Raw genomic sequence first — 25,963 nt, 5'->3', positions numbered from 1 at the left:
AACTACAGCTATAGTATAACAAGCTACTTCTCAAGTACGATTGAAGATTTAACACACTTTGAGATCATCGGTAAGTTAACTTCTCCATTAATTCCTTACTACATTGTGAATTAACGAATGATTTATCATCGATAAGCAACACAAAACGAATGCATGCATTAGTAAATGATTTGCTGCTCCTTGAAAAACATCATATATAGCAATTAGCTAATTGAGACCTAACAAAAATGTAGCATTACTCAGCGCTGTGAAGGTTTCTATACCATTTTCTTTAATTTTACTAAGGAAAATGGTGCCTTTAAAACAAATTTGTGACAATAAAATGTGTTGATGAGTTTGTCCCATCTATCAACATTCCCCTGATCATGAACTAATATTTGGGATTTGAGTTAGATTTAATAATAATGTTGATTCTTATCGTAGTATATTACAGTTGGACTCTTTCCATTTTTTGATGAATGCGTTGTTGGGTTCCCTTCTTATGTTGTCTTAGCTCCACTAGTGGCAAATTAAACCTGGGTGACGTGTGCAAGTGATACTAGTGTTAAGATTATTTCACATCAGTTGTGAAGGGATGAAGTTTTTTTATATGATCTTGAACAATTTCTCAGACTTTTTATTCTATAATTTAGATGAACACAAATGAATAAGCCTCAATATACCATTAAAAGACCATAAAATAATCTCATTCCTAAAAATATACCATTAGAGATTATATTTTTTAAAAAACTCGTCATTAAATCTTGGTCCCTAATAAATCTTTTTCCTATTGTGAAAGTAAGTGTAGAGGTAAAGGGGTGAGACTTGAGAGTGGGATGATTAGATCATCAGTCTAGAATAAGTTTAAACTTATTTCTTTATGATTAGATCATCAATAAGTTTAAACTTATTTCTTTTTAAAAAAGTATTTTTCAAAATATTTCGACCAGCCATATACCAAAACACACCCTAAAAGACACTAATTTGCATCTATACAGAGAATGGTCAGATTAATTAAGATTAATTAATATTGATGAAACCATATAGTCCGAATTTGACTTTTTCTCAGCCCAATTGGCTATGGAATCCATTGCTTTGTGTTCAAGGTTGACTCTTAAGTACATCAACTACCCTCTAGATTATTAAACCAGTCAAAATGCAGGAAAATGTGCTGCCCATCCATGTAATTTAACATGTTGTAGTTGGTTGTTCATTTTATTTTTTAAATAGTATTTAAATTTATTTTTTAGGTATAATATCTTTTTAAATGTGCATTGTCAATATATAAGAATCGAAGAAAAAGATTACAACTCGTGGAAATCTGAAAAAGGTAGAGTGTACGTATAACCTTATCACTATCTCGTAGAAGTAGATAAGTTATTTTCGAAAGATTCCCAGCTCAAGTGCGTCAACCCATATAAAAGAAGAAGAACAAGAAAACATAGTAGTACATTCATAAGAAAAGCACGGTAAAATCTATAAGAAAGAAACAATAACAATAGCAAAATAGTGTGGTAATTCAAAATGCTACTAATAAACAATATATGACAAGAATTATAAGATTACGACTATTACTACAACATATACTAACAAGCCCGAAACCTTCACAAAACAAGGTTTCAAAAATAATCTTTATTGAAACATTTAAAAAAAAAAAAAAAAAAAGACCCATGTTTTCTTGTATAATCTCTCTCTCCTTGACTCACTCTGTCTTTTCTTTAAGCTGAAGTTTCACAGTTTCTTCCTAGGTATCCTTCATTATTTTTCCTTGCTTTCCGCGTTAAATTAGAACTAACTCTGTTAGCATTTACATTTCTCTTTTCTCTTTATATATATGAAATTTTTATACATATCTATCTACACTGAAAAATTAAGCTTGAACCACAAAGAACATTGCTTCCCGTGTTTTCCATCTCAAATTTAGTTTAATTAAACTCATGCGTGCAAGCTATTTGTTCTAATTTGTGTTGTGTCAACCCCAAAGCATTTTACTTGGCTCTTAACACTTTCATTTCTCTATAAGCTTCTTCCTTTATCCCTAGCCTTTAATCTTTATCTTCCCCCTTTTTTATAAATACCTGTTCTTTACCCCTCTTTCATTTTTCAGAACCCCCATTCTTGAACAGAGCATCATAACTTGAAAGATTAGCTGAAAATTACATTTTTAAGTTGCCCCATTTGAGATCTTGGGACAATTTGTTGCTGCTAGTTGGGGGAATATATGAAGTAAGTAAGAATCTGTTGGATAAAGTTTGGATCTTTTTCTGTTTCTGAATTCTTCATATTTTAGGTGAATTTATTCAGTTGATGCTATTTCTTGTTTGTTTTGTTTTGTTTTGATTTGATGTTGTGTTGTGAAAGTGATTGTTTTGTGGGTGGGACCTATTATTTTGTTCTCCAAACTCAGATTCTTTAATAAAGCTTCTCATTTTAGCAGAAAGTCTTGAAAGTTTTACATGTAATTCAGTTGCCCATTTGTGATCTTGATTTATCTGTTGCTGCAAAGTTGGGGAATATATGAAGTATGATTCTGTTGGGATAAAGTTTAGATCTTTTCTGTTTGTTTGTTTTATTGGTTCAGTTGTTGCAGCTTCTTGTGTTTTTGTGTTTGATGTTATATGTATGAAAGTGATGTTCTGGTAGGACCTTTTTGTTTGGGCGTTTGTTATTTTGTTCCCATCCTATTATTTCCCTTTTGAATTTGGAGTTTAGCTTAAAAGAGGATTATTTGTTTTGGGTTTCTGACTTTCTGTCATAGTTTATGCTGTGAAATTACATTTCTAAAATTTTGCATTGTTGCAGCTTGTGTGGAGATTTGTACTGAATTTGAGCTTTGAGAGAATTATGGGAGGACACATGAGCAAAAAGCCTGGTGAAACTTCAGCTGCAATCGACAATCTGCAGTATAAAATTGAGCTGAATTCATATGAAGCTGCGTGCAGGGTTGACACAGATTTACAGTCCTTTGATACTAATCTACAAGCTCGAACCAGTCACGTTATCAATACCCTTGCTGATGGGGTTGAAGTTAGAGCACTTTCGTTTGATTCCTTGAGGGAAGTAACTGGATGCCTTTTGGAAATGAATCAGGAAGTTGTGAAGGTGATATTGGATTGCAAGAAAGACATATGGAAGAATCAAGACTTGTTTGAGCTAGTTGAGGAGTATTTTGACAATAGCCTCAAAACTCTGGATTTCCTTGCTGCTTTAGAGAAATGCCTAAAACGTGCTCGGGATAGCCAATTGCTGATTCTTGTAGCACTTCAACAATTTGAAGAGGAAAGCGGGGTTGAAGGGAATAGATATACCAAGACGTTAGAGGAACTGAAGAATTTCAGAGCTGCAGGGGATCCTTTCACAGAGGAATTTTTCCAAATTTTCCAGTCCGTTTATAAACAGCAAATGCTGATGCTTGAAAAGCTGCAGCTAAAAAAGAACAAGCTTGATAAGAGGCTTAAGTACATCAATGCTTGGAGGAAAGTGTCAAACATTATATTTGTGGCTACATTTGCAGCTGTTTTGATTTGCTCAGTAGTGGCTGCTGCTATAGCTGCACCTCCGGTCGCATCTGCTCTGGCAGCTGCAGCGTCGATTCCATTGGGCTCAATGGGAAAATGGATTGATTCCCTTCTCAAGAACTATGAAGATGCTGTCAAAGGGCAGAAAGAATTGGTCAACACAATGCATGTAGGTACTTTTATCACAATTAAGGATTTAGACAGTATCAGGGTGCTTATAGATCGATTGGAAATCGAGATTGAATCACTCTTGAAGAAAGTTGAGTTTGCTATTGATGAAGATGCTGTTAAGGTTGCTATAGAAGAGATCAGGAAAAAGCTGGATGTCTTTATGAAGAATGTTGAAGATCTTGGAATGCAAGCTGATGTGTGTAGCAGGGATATTCGTCGAGCCAGGACTGTTATCTTACAAAGAATCATCAGACCCCCAAACCATTGAAGGTTACAGCATGCTGAAATTTGCCTAAGCACTTTAACAGTTATCTGATTTTCATAGCTTGTGATGTTAAATATGTGAAAACTTAATCTGAAACATATATATCATGGTTAGAGGACTCCTTAACTTTTATACCATGAATAATAAGTTTTTTTATTGGATTCTTTTATAAACTATATCAATAGTACTTCTTCTATTTGTTGTTCATTTATTCTTTTACATGAATAAATAACTCTCTATTATACATGTTAATTTTATCTTCTGATACATGCTGAGGCTGCATTCGTCGATGCTTTTCTTTATTTTCTGATTTCATCATGGTTACGAGGGGGATAGTCGAAAATTTTCACTTTTTCAGTGGCTATATTTGCTTCCCTTCAATAACAGGTGAGACCATGTGACGCCTCAGCTTGGAACAATAAAATCTGATCGTTCTCTGAAAATGGAGAACTACTCGATAGAAAACGTTTTACCTCTTTAACTAGCTTCCCCGGTGCATTTGCATATCCAGTTTGGTCAAGCTTGTGAATTTCGAATAGCCGATAGTTAAACACAAAATATGATAGTTATCTTTCTTCATTTGACTGAAAAAAACATAACTTATATATGACTTTCTTCATTTGACTGAAAAAGCATAACTTATATTTGACTTCTCCAGTCGTACCTTCAGACAATTTAAGAGTCAACACGAGGACCATTGTTATTGTTATTAATACATACGAGTCATGGAAATGGTCCCAAATGCTTTGAAGTTTTCATCAAGGATTCAGTCAAGAAAAGGAAATAAGAAATTTCCACAATATGTGATGAATATTCACCTCACAATATAGAGTTGAGAGTTTATAGGAAACAACATCTCTACCCCACAAAGGTGGGAGTATAGTCAGTGTACTTCCTACCTGCCCACACGCCACTTGTGGGATATTATTGGGCATGTTGTTATGTTGTAATAGTATTCACATCACAATACAAACTATAGAAACATGACTAGTAAGGATTCATATAGCCCAATCCCTATGGGATTGAGGAAGGAACTTCAAGGGATCACAACAGAAATTGAATACAACACAACAGCACAGGGAAAGTTGTACTAAATTAAGGCTCCCTATAAAAGGCAATTACATTCATAAAGATACAATGGGAGAAGGTCGAAAGTTGAAGTATGTGGCTGTTGTCAAGTATGCACATACAGAGGAAACATATATCTTGAACCAAATGGATGAGAAAAGTGTTAGATATGTACAAAGTGCAGTCGATGTTAGCACAAAGATGAAGTTTGCTAAACACTTGGCCGTAGACAGCTCACTTTCTATTCCTTCGCGAGGGAAATGACCTTGGGAATGAAAATCAGACAGCAATTTATCCTTGTCACAGAATGTATCCATCAACCATGAAGCAGCCTCATTTTCAGATTCTGGTATATCCACAATAGCAATACAGCGAACGTGCATATGAACTTCAGCTGGATCAACCCCAAAAGCATTGTCCAAGAAAGAAGGGCAATGATGCTTGTAGCCAATTGTGATGTCATAAACTGAAATAGCACGAAATGGACAGTCAAAAGAAGCGTAATTGCTAGTCTCATTGAATGATCATTTATGGACTAGCAACCAAATGAAAGTATACTTGAGAGATAACTGCATGAAGAAATTCTGCTTCATTTGAATTTTAATGAGAATAATAAAACCGATAGGACATGGCAATGATGAATATAGCATGGCTTGTGTCTATCTGATTTTAATGCATATGCAACAAAAAGCATGGTATATTAGAAAAGACATTAAGACAGATATCTGTTTGACGGTACTCTGCTCTCTCTTAAGTGGACTACCAGACCACAACTATTTATATCAAGAAGAGATAGAACTTCTATTTTTGATATGTGAGGTACTAATGCCACATACATCAGGAGATTTAGAAACAGCAAAGCTATTAAATCTATCGACATCGAACACCCTTGTCCACCGCGGTCAGCTTTAACATGACAAGCCTCTAATATACCAACTGCATCTTATCCACAATACACCTACCAGTCTAAGAATATCCCTAATCAAGATGAGCAGATTATAACTTCACAGAGAAAAGCATGACTTATATTCTACCTCTATAATTACCAAATATCAGTAGAAGATGCGATGTTGCTCGCAAACAGAATATTAGATGTCCAGGAAAACGCAACAATTAAGTTACAACCAAATCTGAAGGCAATACTACTGAACCAAATGCAACAAAACACAGCCATATCTGAAGGCAATTAGTTATTGTACTGCCATTAAATTTAGTTCAAAAGCAGAATCCATCTAAATAAATCCACTAAATGCCTTATGCCCCCTCATTATTTAGGCAGGACAAATGAGGAAGTAATAGCAAATACTTGGATCATCTTGGTGAGAACATGGAGGAATGATACTGGATTCAATTTAGCATCAGAAAATACTAATCCTGCTTTATGGAAGGTCAAAAATAGGAAAACTATGATTAACATCAGCCCAATAGTTACACAAGGAAGAAGATAAAAGAAGTGCTACCTGCATCCAAGGAACCTCTCAATTCCTCCAAACATGCATAAAAACCCTTTGTCTTTGGAAGAAGTACATTGTTCAGGATTGGCAATCCGTTTTCAGAAGCATATTTTTTTACTACGAATGCACTTCTGTTCTCTGTTTTGAAAGTAAGGAAGCCAGTAAGTTCTTAAACTAGTACTGGAGAGAAAATGCACTAATTTAGCATGCCATACGGGCACAATCTCAAACATAAATATACATTAGAATTTTAAATACAGAGTTAAAAGGGAACAGGAAATACGTGAAATCAGTGCCTTCTGGAAAAACAACAAGCCACAGTGGATCTTCAGGATCTTTATAGGTGTAAAGAATCTGACGCAGCTTCAATGCATCAGCCTCCCATCTTCTCTCAACAGGTATGAACTCCATGATATGAAAAACCCATCCAAACACAGGCAATTTCATCAAACTGCTCTTAAGTATATACCTGATTGAACCCACACATCCCTTGCGCAAAGCAAGATCCCACAAGTACATCCAATCAACCTCAGTTCGATGGTTTGCAATAACTAAGACTCGTTTGGCAGGTGGAACAGAATCTCCAGAGATTACCACTTTGGTTTTGTTAATTTTTTCAAACCAAAAGGGCCACAAAGCTAACCAACATCCAAAAAAGAAGGATGTTCCCACTCTGCTATAATGGACACTGATAATTCGCAAGCCAGTAGCAGTCCAAAAGCCAAAATACACTAACACCATAAATGCAGAGAGTACTAACACAATTAGACAGAAAATACCCCTCATCATCCTCAGCGGTGTTAGATTACGGTGCCTTGGTTGCTTCCCAGAATCATCACCCATTTGAACATTCATGTAGTTGCAGAAAGCAGAGTACAAGTACCAAAAAGATAAATAACTTAATACAGGCAAGTAAAAAATTATGTATTTTCTGTTGAGCTTGAATCTGAACTTTCTCTCACATCTCATAAATCCATCACAGATTAGGCATCAAAATGTCAAACAAAGGCCTCCCTAACCTAGTCCCCTACCGGCCTACCCTGTAAAACATGAACAAAATGTTATTCTGTTAGTTAAACCGAAAGGAACAGCTCTACACTTGGTATAAACTCATCAAAAATCAAACTTTGATGGAAAAACACTGCTTAATACAGCAAGTATATTTATATGTATTTTTTTTTTTGATGACTAGGGAAACCCACAGCCGCTACCCTTTGGGTGCGCACAGAATTATATGTATTTCGTGTTGAGCTTAAATAAGAACATCCTCTCATCCCAGACTAGGCATCAAAATGTCACTCAATCCAAGTGGGATTTGGTCCATGTATCAAACAAAGACCTCCCTACAAATGGTCCCATACACTGTAATACATGAACAAAATGTTATTCTGTTAGCTAAAACAAAAGGAACAGCTCTACACTTGTTATAAATTCATCAAAAATTAAATCTTGGATGTAAAAACACTACAACTTAAACAGAAAGTTGAAGCTTTTTAGCTTTTTCAAGAAACACATACAAGTTAATTTCAGAAACAAGCAGCATTATTCCTCATCAAAACACCCAATTCAGCAATCTTAAACTTAAGGGTAAACTTTTCAGTAATATCAGTCAGAAATGTAAACCTGAAGTTGCAGAAAACTTTGTTGAATTGAAGGATCCAATGTGGCTCGACTCTCAACGGTACACAGTTTCAGCGGAGATACTTCGTAAAGTAGTAGTGCCAGCACACTGTATATGGAAATTGGGCTTCGGGTCGGTCCGGGTCAGCCCGTATCTGGCGGATCATGTGGGCCGGTTTTCATATAAGGTCTAATAATTGCTTTTTTTTGTCCTCTGGGTGGTTATCGATGATGGCTACGGTTTTCCTTTCAACCACATTCTCATGATGTGACTCTTATATTTTTATTTTATATTTATTACGTTTTGCCGCATAAGTATTTGTTAATTCAATTTATGTAAGTTTAGATTGATTTTTGAAAAAAAAAAACTTTGTATTTTCTTTTTGATACATGCTAATGAATTCAATATTCATAAAACGACATCATACCTAAGAATCCTTGAATTAGGTACTTTCTTTATACATGATGACATGTGAATCTTTTTTGCCCAAATGACATTTTAGTAGATATAAAATAAACACAACAATTAAATCTAAAAATGAAAATAAAAAATACACAGTAAAACTTTCGTTATTTTAAGAAGAGATAAGTGTCAAAAGCACATCTAAATTATACATTTTTTTTTAGTTTCATACCTAAACTATTGAGAGTGTGAGATTCATACCTAAACTATTACTTATTATTTTGAGAAATACACTTGTCTCTTTTATACCACTCTCATCACGATGTGTGTAATACACTCTCTCTTTTATTATAAAAAATTGTCATATCACATTTCACATGAACAAAACATTTCACCTTGACAAAATTAAATTAATTATTAGTATTAGTTAAAATTAAAGATTAAAATTATTATCCCAAAACAATAATATTTTTATATAAAATAAAATGTAAAATATTTTTCTTACCCCACTCCATCACTTCCTCTCCCCCCACCCCCCATCCCGTGCCCATTTTTTTTTTGTTTAAATTTCTTTTATAAAAGTATTTAATTTTTTTCTACTTCATCTCCCCCCCTCTCAAATACTAATTTAGATATTATTTTATTTTAAAAAAAATAATTCTATCCACTAGTCCACATAACCCTTCGCTTCCAAATTTTTTTCTTGTTCTGTGTTAGATATATATCAAAGATATTTGTTACTTTCCGCCGCAAGACTTTTTTAGAATTTTATTTTTAAGATAAAATAGTATCAATTTTTTTTGGGGAATGAGTGAGTGGTTTTTTTTTTTTGGGGGGGGGGGATGGTGAAGTAAAAAATATTTTATAAAATCATTTTTTTTAAAAGGACAGGAAGAGGGGGTGCAGGAGGAAGTGATGGAATGGGGTAAGAAAAATAATTTAAATTTTTTTTTTTTTTAAAATATCTTTTTGGGGATAGTAATAATTTAATTTTTAATTAATATTAATAGTTTATTATTTAATTTTTATCAAGGTGAAATATTTTATCCATGTGAAACGTCATGTGTTAAGGTTTTTTCAAGAAAAAGAGAGAGTGCATTATACAAACCACTGAGGTGTGTTTCTCAAACTAATAAATGATAGTTTAGGTATGAAACTAAAAAAAAAAGATAGTTTAGGTGTATTTTTAACACTTGTCTCTTATTTTAACTAAAACTTTAGTTCACTCTACCTTCACACAATAGATATAAGATTTCCCTATACATTATCTTTTTCAGATTCCATTTATAGGTTTACACTAATACACTGTAAAAGTAGAGGAAGTCTAGCCAATACGTTTTTTTTCTTCTTCAAATTTTGTCCGATAAAGAAGAAATACATAGTTAAAACACCTAGTAGATCATCGTATATGATTACGTACAATCAAATGGATGAGATATGCCAGACTTAGAAGCTGAATAAAAATACTATCTGGAAATCACCGTGTAGGTTGTAGCAAACAAATGTTTCAGAGGCATTTCCTCGGTGAAATTACAGTTGACAAAATTTAAATATGTGATTCGGGCATTTCAATAACACAAGTACAAGAAAATACTAAATCAAAAATGGTGTTGAAATTTCTTGTGAAACCAAGTTACTAAAGCATAGTGATGAGAAACGGCATGGAACTTCCAGACAGCCATCACCATCTCTCAATCCATTTACACTTCATTCAACTAGACCTCATCTTGTTACTTTGTAGCTCTGCACAACAGAACACAGAAAAAAATGAGATCAGAAAGTTGCCATGAAACTAGTTTTGAACACTCACCCCCCATTTAATACGGTCAAGACAATCGCCACAAAAATGATATACTATAGTGCTATTGTTTCTGAATGTTCAATTTTCAAATTATCTTTTAAGCTTGCTTACAGAATTTGACTATGTGAAACAGTGTTTCTGTGATTTGTACGAATGTGTTTTTGCCATTCTCACCTACATTGTGCGCTTTGTCATTGTCATTTTTTCATTAAAAATTGTATGTTTAGCAACAGAAGAAATGTACTCAATGAAGTAATCAATTTGATCATCCCTTTCAAAAAAGGGGTAAATCTGACTCTCAACTCAGCACATAATTCAGATTACTCTTTTCTTGTATCAAGAAGCCTCACTAGTAAGGAAAGCAATAACATGAGGTTCGGGGAAAAAAAGAAGAGAGATGATGGTGATTCTTGCACGGGGATTCAGAAAACTTGATATAAGAAACAACATCATATTTCAGCTCTGGCTCAACTTTATCACCAAAAAGAATAAACATTGATGGCTTAGTCCGGGTTAAGGTGGGTTTAAGTGACGAAGGAATGATACAAGGGGATCATTGTAGCCCAACCCACAACTTCAAGATGGTCTAAGAAGAATTACCTTTCTCAAAACTCATGAAAAACATCAATTATCTGTTTTATTATTCAATCATAATTTGCTTTTTCAATAATCTTCATTTTGATAAACAGAGCAACTTAAAATATACAGTAGTTGCACTTTCTTCAAGAGAGAATCAAGAAACTATATTCCCCTTCGCAATTGTTTTTTTTGAAAAATAAGCAGTGGTACCCTGACCCCCCAAGTGACAAAGTCTAATTAACACTGATGAGACAATTTATCCAACACACAGAACATTCAGGCAAATTCAAGAACGCATACCTTCACCCTTTTCATAAGGTCTTTGGCTTTCTGGTCATTCTTAAAATGATCACGCACCGGCTGCATATCACATTGAAAACTAGGTCAGGACCACAAAGAAAGGTAGAATTACAAATATATTGAACTATAACAAATAAAATTTGTGGTGTATCTTGAGAGACAGTAACTAGGCATCAAGAGTGCAATATCTTAAATTTAGTATTAGTTGATATTAAATTGCCGATATGATTGATTACTGATTTATTTTTAGCAAGTAAAAATGAGATACGCTACAAACAAAGAGTTATTCTAGGGTGTTGGGACTATATTAATTGTATATATCAAACTCAAAGAACTATGAGGTAATAACATCAACAATTGAGATATCACTTTCACATTAGTGCTGCAAAAGTAAAAGTAGAATATCAAAATGAAGAGTCAATGAAAACGAACAGAGCAAAATTTGCAAATTTATCAATTTGTAGTTAATACAAGGACTACAGAAGAGATTGGATGAAGAATGTATCAATGTATCAACCTGTAATATCTTATTGACTGCTTTTGATAATGCAGGTTTCAGGTCTGCAGGATGCAAACTCCCACTTTCATAGTCAGCAGCTAATTCTTCAAAATTTGTGTAGGTCCTAGAGTGGGAAAAAGAAGAATATGAAAAATGAGCCAAATTGAATAAATGACTGTACTGTAGTTAGCAAATCAGCTAGATGGATTTGAGCAAATGCGGGAAGTGACACACCTGTCACCACCATTCTCAGCACTTCGCTCAATTTTGAACTCATTAAACCAAGGGAGGACGATATACTTGATGTACTCCAGACATGGATTCTTTTCTACAACCTTTGGTGGACAAAAAGCCTTCTTTATCTTGACATTTACTTCTGCCTTAGGTGTTCATGCATGGCACAGGGAAAAAAATACAGTCAGTACACAAGGACCTCGGAGGCAACGAAACCACCAGCTAGAAAAATCTATTACGAACACTGACACTCTACCTAAAAACTATTGTAGCACTGTGTTACAGGTGACAAATATATATAGCTAGAAAGCCTAGAGGAAAAATCTGAAGATACCTCTTCATCTTCCATGTAAATGGAAGAAGAGGGGTCACTCTTGGACATCTTCTCTTGACCTTCCTGCAAACCAGGGAGCATATCTGCGCGCCAAGATCATAAGGAAACAAACATATCAGAAGAGTTAGTCAAGTAAAAAAAGAGTTTGAATTCTAGAATAAAAAGAGACTATCATACGATGGGACAATATGATAGGCTTGTTTTTCCTCTTGATGTCATCACAGTACTCTCTTGCAAGTACATTAACCTTTCGCTGGTCCATGCCTAGTTGACAGATGTCAGCCTATAAACAACAAATATCCTTATTTAGCTGGTACAATCATAATTTAAACAAATAATTACCATTGTCACACAGACCATAGAATTGAAAGAAAACACAAATTGTTCACAGGCAACAAATGAACAAAAAGTACGCAGCTCTCATATCTGTCCATATCAAGAAGCATATGCTTACTCAAACTAGAAACTCAAGGCAAGCCAGCTATATGCATAGAAAGTAGGAACAACAGGCAATGCATATTTTACTCATTGGTAACCTAGACAAACAAGCAACATAATAGCATTGCAGGGTTTACCAAGACAAGCAAGAAGTAGATTATGATACTAGAGGGGTAGCTTGCATGCCTAAAAAAATGCAGTGAAGGTGCTTTGGTTCTTTCTAATTAAGTCTCACAAAAGATGCTTATATTTGACTTATCCTTTTTTCCAAAAGTGTCTCTTTTTTTTTCCACCCCAACCCCAGGAGGATCAACAGTGCTCCCACTCATCCTCCAGCATGAATCGAACCCTCAACTTATCGGTTGATGGTGGAGGTGCTCAACCACTCGAGCAAGCCTCATTTGTCTTCCAACTAACTGAGCAACTTAGATTCTCCTTTGAGTTATCCAGCTAACTGAACAAGAAAGAAAATATTTCCAAATAGTTAGTCATAAAAACAGGTTACCTTAAGGAAGAATATATCAGCACATTGCATGCACGGGTAAAAAATCTGGGCTGCAGTCAACTCATCTTGCTCAGACCGACCCATAATTTGGCAGCACCTTATAATAAAGAAAAAACATGTAAGCAATAACTGACTGCTCCTTTTCAGAAGAAATAAGAAAGGTTCAAATGCTTTAGGCTTTACCTTAAAATCCTTGGAAGCTTGTTCTTTCGAGCTATGTCCATAACAAGAGGCCAGTACTCATGAGCTCTGGAGTTAATCTCTTTTGAAGACCACAAAAATTCCACTTGATCCCCTTCAAGATTCATTCCCACAGCCTTCCATATCTCAATCAAATATTGACCAACAACCTCAATTTTCTTCAAATCACCTCCCATCTTGTTATTTAGCTGGGCAAACCAATCTGCAATCCAGATCTTCACCTTGCAGCCAGCCGAAGTCAGTTTGTTGACATTTAGTGCCTTCAAAACTCCCTGTTTAGCAATGAAATTGCAAAAGAGAAAAAAAAATCATGAGATGCTAAAAGGAACACAACTGCACAAGAGCCCCTCCACTAATTTCAGTTGTTGACCTGCACAAATGTAACAGGAAGAAAGAATGGCATAAAATATAGATTTTCCTGATGATTTATTCAACAATGTATCACTTAGCTTGCAGCGATCTAATTGCCTAGTGCTTTTTATTTGGTTCTGAATATTTGACATCCCTTTTCAGAAAGTCCAATAATTAGTTGGTTGTCATTAACATCTTAGAAGATTCCACAAAACCTTTATCACTTAGTTTTCAACTTTATGGGAATATCTCATCTGATGAAATAGTAGTTGTTCTTCTTTTTCTTTAGTACCTTTAGTAGTTCCTGCACTTGTCATGTTTTTTGGATAATTTACAAGTGATAGTTAAGCTCTTATTTTGCAAGGTGAAATTAAAAGTAAGTTCTAGTGAAACATCAATAATTCCATTAACCTGATGTATATGCTTATCAATCTAAATAATTGATTATGGATTGATTTCATTGTATGACATACAAACAGTTCATATGAAATAATTCAGGCTTTTTCATCAATCATCACCCCTTAGAACAAAGACAAATCTTCCCATCCCCAAATCTGAAAACCACTTGAAGTCAACCAATGAGTTTCTTTCTTTCTTTATGACGTTTATTTTATGTTATTAACAAGTGAAAAAACCCTGCATCTGAAAGAAGTAGATTACTGATCAGGAGACAATGGGAAAACAATCAGATTCAAGTAGAATTGTGAAACAACGTAAGCCGCACACATTCTACAAACCAGACACTTGGCAAGTGGCAAATTTGTATCGTCTTCATTGCTGCAGTTAAAATGTGGGTGGAATTGAGGTTCACATACCTGAGCAATGTGCATTCGACCAGAAGGCTCAAAACCATCATAGCAAATGGGCTGTGGCTTCTTTGCCAAAAGATTCATCAACTCATCCTCCTGTATGCACTCCTCCCCAATACTCCTAACAATCTTGAACTTTTCCTCCAAACTCATCCTAAAACATCAGTATGTGATAAATTCAATATCACATATGAACAAGACTAAAAAACACCAAAGGAAGGTTTTCATAGACGAACAAAAAATAAAAATCTTATTTCACTAATATCAAACAACTAATCATCTATTCAAGTGGAACATCTATCTGGATCCACTATATCTTTTTCATGCTATTCAATGCACTTTCATTCCAATACTCAATAACTAAACATAAAAAGAAGTATCTCAAATCGAAATTACACTACCCGAGAGCATATTGACTTACTGTGAAGCTGAAATGGAAGGATTGGATGAGGAAGCTGTCAATGAGAGTGCATCAATAGCTTCTGAAGCTTCTTGGTTATCCATCTTCCTGCATTCACATAGAATTACGGTATTAACTGATTTTTCTGGTAATTTTTAAAACTAATTTGGGCTCAGACTTACTGGGAAGATGATTTTTCTGAAGCCTCTTTGTTATCCATCTATCTTTCAAAGCTGTTTTTGATTTTTCTGCGGAGAACAAGAATTAGGGTTTAGGAGTGGTTGGAGAAGATGATGGTGTCATTCTTAAAATATACAACAGATAGCATTTTGACACGTGCATGCGCAGCAAAGAATACGGGTCAACACAATTTAAATTAAATTCAAATACAAAATTAAATCTAAAGATTCAAAACAAAAGTAAAACAAACAAGAAAAGATGAACAGAAACAAAGAGAAAGAAAACCTAAACCTTCAGCAATGGCAGAGATGGAAGAAGAAGAAAGAGAAACAAAGAGACGAATATAAATTAGGGCTTTTGTTTGAAGGCTGTTTTTGGAATTACAAAATATAATACTTAGAAGAAAAAACTGATATTGTAACAGTTGGTACTATTATTTATTACTAGTATATATGCCCGCGCGTTGCGCGGGTGATTTAAAATGTAGTAATTTTATAATTAAAAATAATTAATAAAATGTATAATGCACTTAATAATATATTTAAATTATTATAATAATAATAATAATAATAATAATAATAATAATAATAATAATAATAATAACTTGTGTATTTGAGCAATATTAAATTAATATTATTAATACACAATTTAATTTATTGTATTAAAATAATATATATATATATATTCTTTTTATGTCGTTTGAATAAAAAATAATATTAATAATTTATCAATTCTAAGTTTCTAACCTTCCATATGAAATATTTGATATCATAAAAGACTAAATAACATGTTGAAACATTTTATATATGTTTTATTCAAAATTAAAAGATTCAAAATATTATTTATTGTATTAACTTGTGTAAAATATAATAGAAAATTGATATTAATGTAATAATATAATAATCTTAATTAGTACAACACTATATTAGATTTAATCAATGTATGTAGAGGATATATTAAATTTTAATTTGAATTATATCAGAAAACATATGGCTATGAGGGAGAGACTGTTTATTTGAAATTTATCCAATAAAGCATATTATGTGTAATTATAGTTATCTATGAATTAGATTTTAAAAAGGTAAAAATTGAAAATTAAAAACTTATCGTATATTTTAAAATCACAATTTCAACTTAATTTAATGTTGTTATATAATATTGTGAATGGTCTTAAATTTGCTAAATGACTTATAATAGTGATATTGTTCAAGATAGAATTTAATGCTAGCTAGATATAGATAAATATTATCTATCTTAAATTCAAAAGTTTAAATTTTATTTCTCATAAAATTATTTTCCAATTTTGAAATTTGATTGTCCTTTAAAAGTAATATTATGAAAACATAACTTAATGCCTTCTATGTTTATGACAGTGATAGAGATTATCATTATATAATTTTTGCTATGACAATTCCTCAATTATCTTGTGCTAAGGTTGAAAATTCATAAAAATAAATAAATAAATAATAATAATAATAATAATAATAAACATAGAAGACATTAAATTATGTTCTATATTTTTTAGATTATAGGTTATATCTTATTAAAAAATATTTATTTTAGAAGTAGGAGTGTAAATGGGAAGTGTTAAAACTCCCATTTAGTTGAAAATTACTTTTCTTTTCAAAATAAAGATTAAAATGTCATATTTAGTTGGATTTTTTTTTAAAAATTTAATATATTATTATTATTATTAGTATTATTGTTATTATTATAGATTATTATTAATTATTAGTTCAATTATTTTAATCAATAAAGATAGAACATATAGATTATAAGTTGTATTTTCCTTAGAAATATTTATTTTAATTACAAATAACAAAAAAGAAATTGATATAAAACTTCAAAATATTAAATATTATTTAAATGATGAATTTTAAAAGAAACTTATATACGTGGGTTTATAATATGAGGATATCTAATTAGATGTCATTTAGAAATGATAAAATAAGTAATATTTAAACGTAATTAGTTTCAATAATTTAAATTAAGATATTTCAAAGGATAATACTTGGTAGTTCCAAAAATTAGATAATGCTTGATAGTTCCATAAAATTAGGCTCAAAAACTAAATTTTAGATGCTGAACTTCCGTGTGATTTTTATTTTATTTTTTTATATTTTCAAAGTTAATATTTTTTATTTTAAACTTGAAAACCACAAAAATTAGCATTTCTATTTTACAATTTAATTTAAATATTTCAGTTTTTTTTTTTAATCTTTGTTGGAAATTTCTTAAAATTTAATATATTATTATTATTATTATTAGTTCGATTTTTTTATCAGTAAAGATAGAACCTATATATTATAGGTTATATTTTATTTAAAAGTTTTTATTTTAAAATTCAAATAAGAAAAAAAAATCTGATATATAAACTTAATATATTAAATAATATTTAAATGTTAAATTTTAAAAGAAACATTCATACGTGGGTTTTTTAAATAGATAGTTTTAGTTTAAAAGTTTTTCAATTTGCTTAGAAGTAGGATTGTTATGAGAAGTTTTAAAACTCCCTATTTAGTAGGATAATTACTTCTTTTTTTAAAAATAAAGATTAAAACACCATATTTAGTTGGATGTTTTTTTAAAATTTAATATATTATTATTATTATTATTATTATTATTATTAGTATAGATATAGATTTTTATTATTATAATTATCATTATTATTAATTATTATTATTATTATCATTATTATTATTATTTATTTATTATTATTATTATTAATAATAATATTATTAGTTTGATTTTTTTATCAGTAAAGATGGAACAAATAGATTATAACTTGTATTTTCTAAAAAAAAAATTATTTTAAAATGCAAATAAGAAAAAAAATTGAGAAAAAACTTCAAAATATTAAATATTATTTAAAATGATGAATTTTAAAAGAAGCTTTCATTGGTGGGTTTATATATTGAGGATATGGAATTAGATGTTAATTTTAAATATTAAAATTGAATTAATTTTGAAATGTAAAAATAACTGCCATTTCAAATCCAAATTTGAAAAATCTGGAAACTGTATAACCGTTGTTATGTGAAATTTTTTAATAATCTTATCCTTTTTTATTATACAGTTTTTTCTCTTTCAAATAACAATAGGCTCAAATATTTTTTAACTGATTCGCTTAAATTTTTCTGAACATTTTTACCCTTTTAATTTTAATACCATTTAATTAAAAAATGGAAAAACGATCAGTTTATTTAAAAACGATATTAAGACTTTTTTAATTTCTGCCCAAATTTTCTGACCATTTAGCATTACCGTTTTAGAAATTCATTACTGCCATTGATAAGAAAAAACTAAACTAAAAACAACTACATCACTTTAAAGTAATAAAAAAAAAAATCTAACCTCCAAATGTACATAAGCAAATTTAAAAAAGTTAACGAAAAAAACAAAACAAAGAAAGTACATCTCCTTTAAACTAATAAAACTCTTTAAATATAATTAGAGTTACTTCAATAACTCAATATTTGCATATAGCCTTGTATTCTTCTCGCAACCAATATCCTCACTCGTAAAACTTATAAACTACTACTTACGATGTGGATATTATTTCAATTTAGAATCCAAAACTATGTCATCTAAAGAGTCCAAATAAAACTAAAAGTGTTATGCAATTTTATTCACAATTAAAGTTAGTAGAATGAGAAATCTTAAATAAGAAAAATATGAATCTATCACTAAAATTTATGTGAGAATTTATCACTAAAATCAAATAAATATAAATAAACAAATAAATAATTAAACTTACATGGCTAGTGTTTCTAATGATAGCCTATTGTTGCGGGCTCGCGGCATAACGATTACAGAAGGACTCACAATTTCCAAAATTTTATGTCATGGAAACTGATTTTGATTTCAAGAAACAAAAGGAGTACAGAAGGCTATTACTTATACTTAAAGAGATAAAACCGCTTCAAGTGTGCTTATGTATATTTTTTATTTTTATTTTTAGAAAAACTTGGGATAAAAGTTAAAAGTTTTATTTTCCTAAAATTTAGTAAAATAAAATAGTAATATATTATTATGTAATTAATAATAATTTTTAATTAATATAAAAATCTGTTTTTTTGTGGTGCTGACACGTAGGCGCTATCACCTCTCCTATTATATATATATAGATTATTATTATTATTATTATTGTTATATGCATTTATTTTGCTATAAATAAGGAGGTTGTGGAAAGATAGTTAAAAATATTTTTCAACAAAAAAAGGAACCATAAACGTTTGAAATTAAAAGTTAATTTAAAAATCATTTAAAAATAAAATAGTAATATATTATTATGTAATTAATAATAATTTTTAATTCATATAAAAATATGTTTTTTTGTGGTGCTGACACGTAGGCGCTATCACCTCTCCTATTATATATATATAGATTATTCGATTTTATTTATTTCTATTATTTTGTCTTATTGCAACCTTTTGTTTCCCAAATTTTCTCTTTGCATTTCTTCCTTTTCTCAAAATCTCATTAATAAGAGTTATCGATTATTTACTACTCTAATAAATTAATGTTCTTTTTAAGTGATAATTGAAGCTTCAAGTCTATTAGAGGTACGTACTAAATTAAATGGTGTAATATATCATAAATGTAAAATATTATAGTTGAAAATAAAATGATAAAAATGAATAAACAAATTCTTAGACTGAGGCGCATATATCTCGCTTTCTTTAAGGAGATTCAAGCCCACTGCGGCATAATCTATACCGATCTAACAATATCACTCTTGGCTTGTCCACTCGAGGATACAACAGCCCAACAACATCGTATAACTCAACAACTCTGAATTAATAGAAGAGTCCAAAGCTCCACAATCTTTCTTCAACATATAAATACTTTCTTTTATATAATGAATATAGTTGAAGACTTGAAATATTTTATTTGTCTCAATTTTCTCTTTTACTACACTAACTCAATATACACGATATAATACTACTCTCTTTTTCACTCTATATTTTCTTGTACATCTCTTCCTTCTTATTCATAACATAGGAAGACCACACTATTTATAGGTGATGAATTATTCCTTGCAATGAATATGAAGATAGTGGGTAGTAAATTTGCCAAATTAATGGCTCAAATGTTAAATAAGTTACAGGACATAGAGATAGAATAATGAGTGAAATGAATAGTTGGTGGTTACATAAATTACTAAAAACTAATGACCACTTTCATCCACAATTGATGAGAGTAAAGAGACACAAATAGAGTGAAGACATAAAGACACAATTAAAGTTGTCCCGTATTTTCATAAAGACACCTTAACTTTCAAAGTGTCCTATCACCCCACAGAACTATTTAATATCGTTGTAAATGGGCCATTTTGACCCATTCCCTCGTCTATGTAGTGGCGCGTGTTGCTCACTCCCTGTGATAAAATTCATTCCGACCCGACCCCGACCCGACCCGACCCGACCCGACTCGACCCGACCTGACTTGTTCTTTGAAGAAAAGTATTTTCTCCTTTTCCTTTTCTTATTTTTCTCAACTTTTCCTAAAATCTGAAGAAATAGAAATGATTTCTCATCGTGTTGGTGTTGATAATCTCGTTGTTGATGTGTCTTGGTGAAGATTCTTGGAGATTGAAAGTCTAACAGGTTAGGGCTCTACATCATATGATAAAGATCTTCTCTTTTTTTGATTATTATGATTTTAGGGATTATTATAGAGTAAAAGTGTTGGAATCGACCTCCAATAGTTGCCATTGTTAGTATATTATAGTTTTTCGTTGTTACTGTTAGGGTTAGGGTGTTGTGTTATCGACTTAGTGCGACTATTAGTGATTGTGTTTTAGGTTAGGGTTTGATGTTATCCACTTAGTTCGAATCTTATTATTTGTCTCTTATACATTTGTAGACTTCAATTTGTACATTATCGACTGCTAATGTTAGTGCTTTTGTTCTGTTAGTGATGGGGCTAAATGTTAGTGCTGTTAGTCTCTTATACATTCGTTGTTATTGTTAGGGCTAAATGTTAATGTTGGGGCTTATACATTTGTAGACTTTAATTTGTACATTATACATTTGTTAACAGTCTTTTGTTCTGTTAGTGATGGGGCTAAATGTTAGTGCTACTGCTATTATTGCTTGTTTTGTTCTTGAAATGTGTGTTTGAATTGTGTTTGTCTTTGTTACATGCTTTTTCAGGATGGTTTTTACTCTGATAACTCTAAGATGGTATCATGGGGGGTAATAGAATTTGGTCCCCCACCTAAATATATTGGAGGGCATGTGACAGAATTCCTAGATGTAGATGTTGATAGGATGTCTTATTTTGAGTTGAGGGGCTACATAAAGGAATTAGGATATACGGTAGATTGTGATTTTTTCATCAAGTGGGATGGGTTATTAGTCCTTGTTGATAATGATAAGGTTATATTTGACCTTTTCAATATGATAAATGATGGGGATACAGTAGAGGTGTATGTTTTTCATGGGGTTAGTGAAGCCAATCAGGCCCCACTTGAATTGGAGTTTGTCCCCAATGTGAGTGATAGTGGGGTAGGTGAGGAATCTTTTAATGAGGCTTCTAACCCTAATAATCAGCCTCCTACTTCTACTTTTCATATCCCTACAACTGGTCCTTCTGAAACTTTTAGCACTCTATTTGAAGACCAGTCTACCACTGTGCCTCCACCATCTCCTTCTACTGTGCCTTCTTCTTCCACTGTACCTCCTCCTTCCACTGTGCCTCCACCCTCTCATTCTACTGTGCCTTCTCCTTCCTCTGTACCTTCATATGATCTTATAATAGATAATGATCCAACTGATGATGAAGTAGAAGATGAATCAGGATCTGAAGGGGATACTAATGAAGATACTGAGGTTGACAGTGATGTCCATCAAGAGTATGTAGATATAAGGGCATCCAAAAGGCATTTCAAAAGGTCACAAAGGAGAAGTAGAGGTACTAATTCATATCAGATTAATGTTGATGAAAAAGGTACAGATATAGGGTATGATGAGACAAATATTGGTATTAGGGAAAGCTTAGTTGGTAAGCTAGGAGGTGATGAACCTTACTATCTAAGTGATGAAGCTCCTAGTTTTGAGATAGATGATGAAACAGGTTGGGGAGATGGTGAAGAGGTTGATCAAGTAGTGCATAAACCTGTTAGGAGGAAGAAAACCCCAAATATAGTTGTGTTTGATGCAACTTTTGAAAAGATTGTTTGGGAATTAGGACTGGTTTTTGGAACTATTGAAGAATTTAGAGTGGCAGTGACAAGATATGCAGTCCAAGAACACATTCAAATTGAAAAATATGTGAATGAGCCTGGCAGAGTTAGAGTGAGATGTTGTAAAGAGACCTGTCCTTGGTTGTTGTGTGCAAGTAAGGATAAAACTAGTGGAGATGTCATTGTTAAAACATACAACCCTGTCCATAAATGTTTGACATCAACTCATAACTATCTTTGCAACTCAAAGTTTTTGGCCACCAAATACAAAGAAAGAATAACTCAACAGCCAAACATCAGCATTGTGTTGTTGAAGGACATTATTAGAAATGAGTTGGATATTAATGTTGGTAGGACAACAGTGAGAAGAGCTAGGACTAGAGTGTTACAAGAGATCATGGGTGATCACATTGTGGAGTATGGTAAGATTTTTTATTATAAAGATGAAATTTTAAGGAGTAATCCAGGTAGTACTTGTGTAGTGAAGGTTGGAGAAGAAGATGAAACTGGGCAGAAATTTTTTGAAGGATTTTATGTTTGCTTCAATGCTTTAAAGAAAGCATTTTTTGGAAGTGCTAGGAGGTTGATTGGTTTTGATAGGTGTTTTCTCAATGGTGTGTGTAAAGGCCAGTTGTTAGTGGCAATTTGTAGAGATGTTAACAACCAAATGCTGCCTATTGCTTGGGCAGTTGTTGAAGTTGAGAATCAGTTTACCTGGACATGGTTTCTTGAACTAGTGAAGAATGATCTTGACCTTGGAGAAGGGCATCAACTATCCATCATTACTGATATGCAAAAAGGTAATTATCTTACTGATCTTACTGTTTTATTGCTGTTGAGTTTTGCATTTTAATTATTCCTTTTCTATTATGTTGGTTTGTTAGGGACTAGAAATTGCAATTGAAAATGTATTGCCACTGGTTGAACACAGAAAATGTGCAAGACATGTTCTTGCAAATTGGTGTAAAAACTGGAAAGGAGTTGAAAGATAATGAGAGTTTTGGAGAATTGCTAAATCCACATTTGAAGCTGAGATAAAGGATAATATACAGGCAATGAAGAAATTAGGACAAGAATGTTTAGATGATCTTTTATGGTACAACTTGAATACATGGTGCAAGAAATATTTTCAAGACTATAGCAAATGTGATGTTGTGGACAACAATATGGCAGAAAGCTTTAATGCTTGGATACTGCCTGCAAGGTATAAAACAGTAATCACAATGCTTGAGGAGATAAGGGTGAAGATGATGAAAAGAATTGGTGATTTGAGAGAGTTCTCAAACACTTGGATCACTGATATATCTCCTATGTCTTTGAAGATTTTGCAAGAAAATATTGAAAAGTCTATGCAATGTAACTTGATTTGGAATAGAGAAAGAGGTTTTGAGATTAAACATCATGGATTTACACATACTGTGGACATTGTTAGTAGGAGTTGTAGTTGCAGATCCTGGCAGCTCAGGGGCATTCCTTGTCCTCATGGTGTTGCTGCCCTTCATTATAAGGAGTTGGAACCAATCCATTATGTGGTTAGTTGTTATAGCAAGGAAACGTACCTCAGCACATATGCCCATTTTATTCAGCCAATGAATAACATGAAAATGTGGCCAACATCAAATAATCCAATTGTAAAGCCACCAAAGATCAAGAAGTTGCTTGGAAGACCAGGTAAAGTTAGAAGAAAGGAGGCAGATGAAAGAAGAACAACTGGAAAGCTTAGCAAAAGAGGTGCTGTTATGACTTGTAGCAAATGTGGTACACAAGGACATAATAAAAGAGGATGTCCTACAAGAAATCAAGCTGGTCCAAGTCAATCAACTGAACCATCTTATCAGGCACATGTACTTTTATTTGTTACTTTCAAATGTAAGTTATATGTACATGTATTGATATATTAATAGACAGGCTACTGAAAGTGGTAGAGGAAGAGGCACAGAAAGAGTTTCAAGTTCTATAGGTGTTCCAACTCAATCACATGGAACTGCTACAAACACAGAGGTAATATATCTAATTATTATATCATTTTTAGACAACATAGATATGGTTTAATATTTTGGTTTCAAAGTACAGACTGTAAATGGTAGAGGGAGAGGTAGAGGTACAGGTACAGGTACAAGTAGAGGTAGAGGTAGATGAACAGGTAGAGGAAGAGGAATACCTCAAGAAAGAAATGTGAATGAAGGACTAGGTAGAGGAAGAGGAATGACTCAACATAGTCAAACTAGTTCTGAAGCAACCTGTAGTGGAAGAGGCCTAGAAAGAGGGAAGAGACCAGTAGAATATGAGGACAATAGTGGAGGACAAACAAGACCTTTTAAAAGGCCAAGAATGGTAGGTGTTGGCATATACCAAGCTGGAGATGGATTTACAACTCTAAATGTAAGTTTACAATTCTCAATGTAAGTTTACAATTGTCAATGCAAGCCTAAATGTCTTATATTTGAATGTGTATTTATCTGACTAAGCAGCCTGGATTGCCAAGTAGAAGAGTCATCAATACTGGTACAAGAGTGACAAAAAGGGCTGATGTTGTTACTAGTGATATTGGCTACACACCAATACGTGGATTCAAATGGAAGGGGAAGACAACTATTACCAGGAGCAACCTAGAAAGAATGAGGGCTGAAAAGGTTATCCAAACTAGGTCTGCAGCTGCTGCTGCTACTGCTAATAGCCAAAGCCAAACAACTTCAAGTAGGAAGACTTCTGTGCCATGGAAGTAGGGCATTTTGATGTTGTCTTGTTCATTTTGACAAACAAAATTTAATTATGTATATTTTGGTGTTGTTTTTGGTTGGAATCAAACTCAATTTTGCGTGTAACCAAACAAAACTTGAATGATTATGTTGAAATGAAGTCCTCTTTTTGATCAGTTTTGTTGTTGCCTTTTTATTTGTAGTTGAACATATTTTTGAAGTTTCTCAAATGGTTGCCACATTAATATAGACAAGAGAACCAAATACATTAACAACTTGTTCATATCATAACTATTTCAACAACAAAGACCAACAATAACTTGAGCATTCATCAAGTTCTATCCTTCAAGTTACACACACCTACAACTAGCAAGATCAAGACAATTAGCTTAGCTTCTAGTTACACACACCTGCGACTTCAAAAACTTGAAAGTCACTAAAGATGTCTATGGCAATTTTGGTTGCACACACCTACAACTTCCATCCTTCACATTCTTGGTTAGACTTAAAAATAGAAAACACACAATAATAATCAAAACAATTAGCTTTAAGTTACAACATTTGTTCTTCTTTTTCTCCTTCATCACGACTTGGTTACTTTCAACACGACTTTCATAAGATGACAATACTTCTTCCAACTCCTTAATTCTCTTTGCTAATCTCGAAATTACGTACTTAGATCGTATATCAACATCTTCACGATCCCTCCATCTAAAGAAGTTGCACGCATCCTCCTAAAATACGCAAAAAAATAAATTAAAGAAAAATACATAAACAAAAGATCTCCATAAAAGAATTAGGAAACATACACGATAGCGTGGACAAGACCAAAATCTTCGAGCTGGATTGTGCTCCGACCATGAAGTTTGCATTGATAGTAAGTCACCATGTTTGCATCGCAATTTCACTCGCAACATCGGATCATTCTCATCATTACAAATACGATTCAACATTGCATTTGACATT

The 25,963-nt window shown here is 32.4% G+C and overlaps 4 protein-coding genes and 1 pseudogene across 8 annotated transcripts in view; 2 read left to right on the top strand and 3 right to left on the bottom strand.

The window, feature by feature from the left end:
• LOC125816669 (tyrosine--tRNA ligase 1, cytoplasmic) overlaps window positions 1–15,399 on the bottom strand; it is a 43,138-nt gene extending 27,739 nt beyond the window's left edge. The window contains exons 1-10 of the mRNA XM_049496291.1: window positions 15,112–15,399; window positions 14,951–15,037; window positions 14,536–14,683; window positions 13,352–13,641; window positions 13,169–13,265; window positions 12,403–12,508; window positions 12,226–12,308; window positions 11,892–12,037; window positions 11,676–11,781; window positions 11,153–11,218 (exon numbers count right to left, since the gene is read on the bottom strand). Of these exons, the coding sequence (XP_049352248.1) occupies window positions 11,153–11,218; window positions 11,676–11,781; window positions 11,892–12,037; window positions 12,226–12,308; window positions 12,403–12,508; window positions 13,169–13,265; window positions 13,352–13,641; window positions 14,536–14,683; window positions 14,951–15,037; window positions 15,112–15,149 (1,167 nt within the window). The 5' untranslated portion in view covers window positions 15,150–15,399. The remainder of the gene's footprint in view (window positions 1–11,152; window positions 11,219–11,675; window positions 11,782–11,891; window positions 12,038–12,225; window positions 12,309–12,402; window positions 12,509–13,168; window positions 13,266–13,351; window positions 13,642–14,535; window positions 14,684–14,950; window positions 15,038–15,111) is intronic.
• LOC125816642 (polyol transporter 5-like) overlaps window positions 1–25,963 on the bottom strand; it is a 267,811-nt gene that overhangs the window by 75,502 nt on the left and 166,346 nt on the right. The window lies entirely within an intron of this gene.
• Window positions 17–25,963, top strand: part of LOC125816671 (UPF0496 protein At4g34320-like) — a 77,455-nt gene continuing 51,508 nt past the window's right edge. The window contains exons 1-2 of one of the 5 annotated variants that reach the window (XM_049496297.1): window positions 17–70; window positions 2,782–4,094. In XM_049496297.1, coding sequence (XP_049352254.1) covers window positions 2,824–3,936 — 1,113 coding nt within the window. In that variant the 5' untranslated portion in view covers window positions 17–70; window positions 2,782–2,823 and the 3' untranslated portion in view covers window positions 3,937–4,094. Of the gene's footprint in view, window positions 71–1,659; window positions 2,206–2,385; window positions 2,502–2,781; window positions 4,095–25,963 lie in introns of those variants that run through there. The other 4 variants (XM_049496293.1, XM_049496296.1, XM_049496295.1 and 1 more) reach the window with 4 other exon arrangements.
• Window positions 4,973–7,570, bottom strand: LOC125816667 (probable 1-acyl-sn-glycerol-3-phosphate acyltransferase 5). Its single transcript, XM_049496289.1, is given in 4 exon segments — window positions 4,973–5,467; window positions 6,462–6,570; window positions 6,572–6,593; window positions 6,739–7,570. Coding segments are annotated over 4 exon segments (1,227 nt in total). The 5' UTR covers window positions 7,425–7,570; the 3' UTR covers window positions 4,973–5,057.
• Window positions 24,166–24,911, top strand: LOC125816697 (uncharacterized; annotated as a pseudogene).

The sequence above is a fragment of the Solanum verrucosum genome, unplaced genomic scaffold, assembly GCF_900185275.1.
Source record: "Solanum verrucosum unplaced genomic scaffold, falcon-dt-bn FXZP01000261.1, whole genome shotgun sequence".
Classification (NCBI taxonomy): domain Eukaryota; kingdom Viridiplantae; phylum Streptophyta; class Magnoliopsida; order Solanales; family Solanaceae; genus Solanum; species Solanum verrucosum.
Note: the sequence above shows the minus strand (reverse complement) of the source record. Positions and strands in the feature narration are given on the sequence as shown.